This window comes from Eurosta solidaginis, chromosome 2 (genome assembly GCF_040869045.1).
Source record: "Eurosta solidaginis isolate ZX-2024a chromosome 2, ASM4086904v1, whole genome shotgun sequence".
NCBI classification, from domain to species: domain Eukaryota; kingdom Metazoa; phylum Arthropoda; class Insecta; order Diptera; family Tephritidae; genus Eurosta; species Eurosta solidaginis.
In genome coordinates, this window is record NC_090320.1 from 223,507,618 (window position 1) to 223,514,886 (window position 7,269).

At 43.0% G+C, this 7,269-nt stretch overlaps 1 protein-coding gene across 1 annotated transcript; it reads left to right on the top strand.

The window, feature by feature from the left end:
• The first annotated feature begins 708 nt into the window (after window positions 1-708).
• On the top strand, window positions 709-3,047 carry fzy (cell division cycle 20 protein fzy). Its single transcript, XM_067769889.1, has 2 exons — window positions 709-1,278; window positions 1,339-3,047. Exons 1-2 carry the CDS (start codon window positions 940-942, stop codon window positions 2,587-2,589), a joined length of 1,590 nt encoding a protein of 529 aa, XP_067625990.1. The 5' UTR covers window positions 709-939; the 3' UTR covers window positions 2,590-3,047.
• Window positions 3,048-7,269: the final 4,222 nt, after the last annotated feature.

A 7,269-nucleotide genomic window follows, 5' to 3' on the forward strand; every position in this document is an offset into this window, starting at 1 on the left:
AAATGTCAAAATCGTACTGCACCGGAAGTTGATGTATCAAATCAAATAAAAAAAGTTTATAATCAGGTGTTCCATGCTGCCACCTTGTATCGTTGCGCCATGATTTAAATAAACTTTGTTTGGTTCGATTTAATCGATTAAATCGATTTTTTTCTAGTATCGAATCCAGCTGTAATGTGGTTGGTGTAATTTTCATGATTTTGTGTTACCCACAAGAAAAACTGTGGGTAAACGTGTTTTGCGCGGATATAGATTTGGTCTTCAAAACGGTGTTGAACCCACCCAGGGTAACTTCTTATAAGCGCGGCCGAAGACCGCCAAATGCAGAAAGGTGTTCTGCACAGAAATACTACGGATCCGACCCCCCGTTTTCTCAGCGCTCCGGGCCATTTTGCGAAAATATCTTTTGACAGAAAAAAATTGGAATTTCCGCTTTTGGTTCCTGGTCCTGGGATCCAAACGCGTCTTTTGACACCTCTCCCGATATTTTTGGACGAGTTTTAGCAGTTGTACCCTAAAGTAAAGAATTACCACTTTTTGCCGCGATGTACATTCCACAAACATTGTGTAGCACGTTATACGGGTGTCAAACATTAAATTCATCTGTCAATCGAAGCAATGCAACCAATCGTTCTATGTAAAGGATTTGAATATATAATTTAATAACTTCACTACGGCAACTTTCGTCGCGCTATTCGCCACAAATCCGGGAATAGAGTTTTGTTGCCGGCAATTTGTATCTATATGTGAACTGGCGCACTAGCAACCCTGCTATCCTTGAAATTGGCAGCATTGATAACATACATTTCTCTGCGCAAAATTCAATTTCCTCTACAACCGCCATTTGTGATACATTAAAGACTGGAAAAATTAAAATTGTAAAATAAAGTGAAATTGCGATTTTAGAATACTTGAAGCCGTAAGTTTGTAAACAAAAACATGTCACAGTTTAACTATTTGAACGAAATCAACAGCGTTTTAACGCTGGACGGTGAAATTTCTCGTGGGCCTGTACCGCGCTGGCAGAAAAAATTGGAAGCCTCTGCAATGGCGAATAGCCTCAATGGCAGTGTAAACACATCCCGTACGGTTCTATCTATGTCATATAATACTAGTTTCTCCGGACTAAATCAACCTACAAAAACACCACGTAAAGTTGGGGGCGACGCAAAATGTAAGAAAACGCCGACACCCAGCAAAGGTGCCCGAACACCAAGTGGCGGTGATCGCTTCATACCAAATCGGGGAACCAGCAATTTTGAGTTGGGGCATTATTTGGTAAAATACTTTTCACTTTTTAGCTGTTTTTTTTTTAAGTAACCTATTAATGCCATGTAGATAAAACAAGAGCAGGATAAATCCGAAAATGATGATGACAACAGCAACAATGGTAACAAAAAGACACCCTCAAAAGTTGAGCGACAAAAACTTATTTCAGAAAGCCTTAAAGTTGGTGATACAAAAAGTAGTCGTATATTATGCTATCAAAATAAAGCACCGGCTGCACCAGAATCACATCAAAATCCATTAAAAGTAGTTTATTCTATTAATACACCCATATCGACTAAGAGTGGCTCTCGTTATATACCTACGACATCCGATCGCATATTGGATGCACCAGACATAATAAATGACTACTATTTAAATTTAATGGATTGGAGTGCTGATAATATTGTTACTGTAGCTTTAGGTAATGCTGTATACCTATGGAATGCAGGAACAGGCAATATCGAACAATTGGTTGAATATGAAGAAGGTGATCATGCGTGCGCACTCTCTTGGATACAGGAAGGCCAAATTTTAGCTATAGGTAATAATACAGGCGCTGTAGAATTATGGGATTGTTCTAAGGTTAAACGTTTACGGGTTATGGATGGGCATTCGGCCCGTGTGGCAAGTTTGGCATGGAATTCATTTCTTGTTTCTTCTGGTAGCCGTGATGGATCTATTATACATCATGATGTACGATCACGTGAACACAAAGTAGCCACATTAAATGGTCATACACAGGAAGTGTGTGGTTTAAAATGGTCAACTGATTTTAAATATCTTGCTAGTGGTGGCAATGATAATTTGGTTAATGTGTGGTCAGGAGTTAGCGGAGGTGCAGGTACTGCTACCGAACCATTACATGTACTCAACGAGCATCAAGCGGCGGTACGTGCATTGGCTTGGTGTCCATGGCAAACAAATGTATTGACAAGCGGTGGTGGAACGGCTGACCGTTGTATTAAATTTTGGAATGTTAATAATGGTTCTTTGATAAATTCAGTCGATGCCAAATCACAAGTATGTGCACTTTTATGGTCACGCAACTATAAAGAATTGATCTCCGCTCATGGTTTTGCACATAATCAGCTAACGATTTGGAAGTATCCTTCAATGATAAAACAAGCAGAGTTAACTGGACATACAGCTCGTGTGCTGCAAATGGCTATGTCTCCTGATGGTAGTACGGTTATAAGTGCTGGTGCCGATGAAACTCTTCGCTTATGGAATTGTTTTGCGCCTGATCCACTAGCTGCAAAGAAGGCCAGTACAGGTACAGGAAAGGCTAAACAGAGTGTGTTCCGGCAGAGCATAAGATAAATTTTATTTAACAAAATTACGATATGAAAAGAACTATTTGCTATAACCTGAAACAGAGTGAATAGTAATGCACAATAATTTGTAATAACCAAATTATGTAAAGTTATGTTTACAGTTATGCAATGTTCAAAGTACTCTTAAAATTACAAGTTTTTCATGTAAACTCGTCTCAACGTCTTCTTTATGTTAACTCTCCACGAATGTTATGATGCAGTAAATAAATTATATATTATGTATGTTTTAAAATTTTGTAATGGTTGTTTTGTAAACGTAATTTTTTGCATTAGAGTTTTGTAATTTATTACCATTGTAATCGTTTATCATTGTATTCCTTTGTATTTTTTTAAATTTTAATATTTGTATGCTTGATATTTTCATCAAGTTGTAATATCTATATTTTTTATATATATTTTGCAATGATTGAATTCATGTTTTTCTTAAATAAAGATACCATGCTTGAATTGTATAAAAGGGTTTCAGTTGGTATGATTTGTTTGTAATGAGTGAACCCCTTCCTAAATATAATGGGAAGTGATTTCCGTCGCTGTGACAAAAATCATTAACAAGGTAATCTCAATCTTTTAATACGAGCAAGAGGATGGCAATGTAGTGGAGACATAGTTGAACACAGTGCACTGAATCTTGTTTTCCTTTAAAATCTAGTGGCATTTTTAGTTAAGAAGAGGAAGGTAAGGGGAAAAGAAAAGAAAAGGAAATAGGAAAAGTAAAGGCAAGGTCATTACAAAATGTAGACGAAGAAGACGGTGGCGATGGTAAAGTGAAGTCAAATACAAAGCGGCGAAGAGATTGAATTGTTTGTTAAGCGCAATACATAGCTTTATTTATTTAAATATTTTCCTAGCGCAATTTGGTGGATTATTTTACAGTGCTAGTCAGGAATTGTAAATAGTTAAATTTAAAATGAATTAATATTACAATAGAATTGTAGTTGTATAGTTCGTTTCCCAAGGCAGTCGGTTCTATGTACCGGAGCGACTCGGGATTTTTCCCGACCAAGGACTGTCATTTCAGTGTAACCCCATCTAATTTGTTGCGCCCTCCCACAAATTGTCATCCTCCCAGCAGCTCGTTGCAGTAGGACTGCTCCATATTCTCTTGCTCCGGGAAGGTATCGAACCCAATCCGGGTCTCCCCGGTCCTGAGAAGTGGTTTTGCTGCATCTGCCGGAAAAGATTATTTTTAGGATGGTCATACTCTCGTCAGTGTGTCTCGTGTAAGGGATGGTTGCATCGGACAGGTTGTTCTGGGCTAGATCCCAAAACCATACGTCCACGTAACTTCTATAAATCTTTTGTGGCTCCTTGCTGTTCACGCGCAAGGGCGTCCCGTAGTCTACGCCTTAGCGCCCATACTACCTTCCAGCAGCCCCGCTTCTCAGAAAGCCACAACTAGTACCCGCTTCTGCTCGTGCCCCGCGGCGCCACCAACTCACACGGCTACTCCCACTCATACATACAATCTCCGTAGTAGAGTCGGGAGCAATGCCGAGCATCATCCCCTTACCCCGTCTTCTGCATTAGCTGCGACCGATCACAAATTGTCATCAATATCCTCTAACGAGAGTCCAAGGAAACTTGCTGTTTCGACAGGGGTGGACCATAATGAAAGGGGTGTTAGAAGCGTTGGTTCCACATTACCATAAATAGATGGTTGGTGTAATGTGGGGACACATTGCAAGCGGGGCATACATTTTGTATGTCGGGGTTGATTCTGGATATGTAAGAGTTTAACCTGTTACAGTATCCAGAACGAAGTTGAGCCAGAGTGACTCGCGTTTCCCTGGGGAGTATGCGTACCTCTTCCGGAATTTTTGGGTACTGTTCCCCGAGTACTGGATTCACAAGGCAATTCCCGGCATAAAGGTGCGACGCCTGTTTGTGGAGTTCACCAAGGACCTGCTTGTGTTTTTTTTTTTTGCTTCATACGGCTGAGTTCTCAGGTGCCGTATTTCCTCAAAATGCTTACGGAGATGACTACTTAAGTCCCTAGTCGGTGCAGGCTCATCAATCAGATGTCTGTTCGGATGGCCAGGTTTCTGGCTATTCAACAGGAACTGTTTGGTTAGTATCTCATTTCTCTCCCTGATGGGGAGTATTGTCACCTCATTATGTAGATGGTGTTCTGGGGACATAAGAAGACAGCCCGTGGCGGTTCTGAGCGCAGTATTTTGGCAGGCCTGTAGCTTCTTCCAGTGGGTAGTTTTTAGGCTTGGCGACCATATAGGGGATGCGTAGCGCGCAAACGGCTGGCCAATTGCTTTGTATGTGGTAATGAGCGTTTCCTTGTCTTTACCCCAAGTACTGGCAGCAATGGATTTGAGGATTTTATTACGGTTCTGGATTTTCGGAACAATTGCGGCTGCGTGCTCACCAAAATATAGATCCTGATCAAACGTCACACCCAAGATTTTGGGGTGTAGGACAGTCGGTAACGTAGTGCCATCGACGTGGATGTTCAAAATGGTCGACATTTGGGACGTCCAAGTTGTAAATAGGGTCGCGGATGATTTAGTCGGTGATAATTCCAGGTTTCGCGAGGCGAAAAAACTGGAGAGATCAGGGAGATAGCCGTTTCTTCTGTTGCAAAGCTCATCGATCTTTGGGCCCGGGCCTGTGGCCGTTATTGTGCAGTCATCAGCGTAAGAAACGATAGTAACTCCTTCTGGTGGCGAAGGTAGTTCTGATATGTAAAAATTAAACAAAGTGGGGATAGGACACCACCCTGAGGCACTCCTTGTTTAATTCTTCTTGGCTTTGATATTTCGTTTCTGAATTGCACCGATGCCTGCCGACCACCCAGATAATTTGCGGTCCACCTTTTAAGACATGGGGGAAGGGTAGACCCTTCCAAGTCTTGCAGTAACGTGCCATGGTTGACCGTATCAAAAGCTTTTGATAGGTCTAGCGCTACAAGTACTGTTCTATGGTGGGGCTTCTGATTTAAACCACAATTTATCGGGTGCTAATGGCATTAGCGCGGTGGTGGTGCTATGGAGTTTTCTAAAGCCATGCTGATGACAGGCTAGTGCAAATTTGCTTTGAAGTGGGGGAGAAAAATGGCTTCAAGCGTCTTGGCTACTGGCGATAGGAGAGATATCGGGCGATATGACTCTCCTATGTTAGTTGGTTTCCCAGGCTTTAGTAGCGGGACCATCTTGGCCATTTTCCATTTTTCGGGTATGACAAAGGTGGAAAGAGACAGGTTGAAGGCACGTGCTAAATATTTGAAACCCTCTTTCCCTAGGCTTTTAAGCATCGGCATGGCTATGCCGTCTGGGCCCACTGCTTTGGATGGTTTAGCATGACCGATGGCATCCTCGACTTCTTTGGCGGTGATGGTAATTGGTGACGTGCTGAACTTATGTTTACGTGCGTGTCTGTTGGCCCTCCGTCTATTTTTGTCGACCGTAGAATGCATTATGTATTGTCGGCAGAAAGCGCTCGCGCATTTTTTCGCATCCGACAGCACTTTGTCGCCAAAGGCGATGGAAACTTTGTCATTGTGCCTATACGGATTCGATAGGGACTTTACAGTGGACCAAAGTTTACCTGCACCGGCAGAGAAGTTACAACCGCTTAGGTGCTCCTCCCATTTCGCCCGCTTGTGTTCATCAACAAGCAATCTGATGCGTTGGTTTATATCCCTTATTTGGGGGTCGCCGGGATAGAGCTGTCTTATAAGGTCACGTTCTTTCGCTAAACTTGCGGCCTCTGCCGGGAAGTGGGGCCGAATTTCGGGAATTCTACCAGCGGGAATGAAACGAGCCGAGTCGGATTCAATGACCTTGCGGAAAGCACGCTCCCCTTGGCGGGCATCAGTTGGGATAGGGAGGGCAGCAAAGCGATTGTCTGTAAAGGATTTGTATTCGTCCCACTTTCCTTTTTTAGAGTTAATGGAAGTGAGTTTTTCTGCGACGATGAAGTCGGCGGGACGCTCGAGCGAAATAAGTATAGGCAGGTGGTCGGATGCCAATGTTACCATCGGCTACCAGTTGACGCAGTTTACGAGTTCTGCGCTCACGATTGAAATGTCCGGCGAACTGTGACAGCTTCCTACCATACGTGTGGGGGCGTCTCCGTTTATAGTGCAGGACGTCGTTTCTACTATTTGATCCGCTAACAGCTCACCCCTACTGTCCACCCGCAAGTTTGAATGCCAGAGATCGTGATTGGCATTGAAATCGCCTAAGATAATGCGATTGTTTCCAGTGAGTACGCCGCTGATATCAGGGCGGTATCCACTGGGGCAACAGGTGACAGGAGGGATGTAAATGTTGATGATTTCTAGATTTGCATCGCCCGACCGGACAGATAATCCTTGACGTTCTAAGACACTGTCCCTGCGGTCGATGTCGGGATCAAATATATGATATTGCACAGTGTAGTTTATGATGAACGCGAGGCCGCCTCCATTTCCGCTCTCGCGATCTTTTCTGTGGACATTATATCCAGAACAGGTCTGCAATGCAGATCTTACTGTGAGTTTAGTCTCTTGAATCACAGCAATGCGGATGTTGTGCCGCTTCATGAAATCTCCGTGATCTTCCCAGTTAATCCATTACAATTTAACTGCAGAATTCTGAAGTGCATAGGGGGAGACGTCGTCACTCTGGGAGTAAGTGACGGGTGACTACGCCTTGGTTGTGGAAGGCCAGAACGC

What these genes read in the sequence shown, in the direction of transcription:
- fzy (XM_067769889.1), top strand. Translation starts at nt 940, where the DNA reads ATGTCACAGTTTAACTATTTGAACGAAATCAACAGCGTTTTAACGCTG. An exon ending in TTGAGTTGGGGCATTATTTG is followed by an intron (nt 1,279 to 1,338) that starts GTAAAATACTTT and finishes AATGCCATGTAG; the next exon opens with ATAAAACAAGAGCAGGATAA.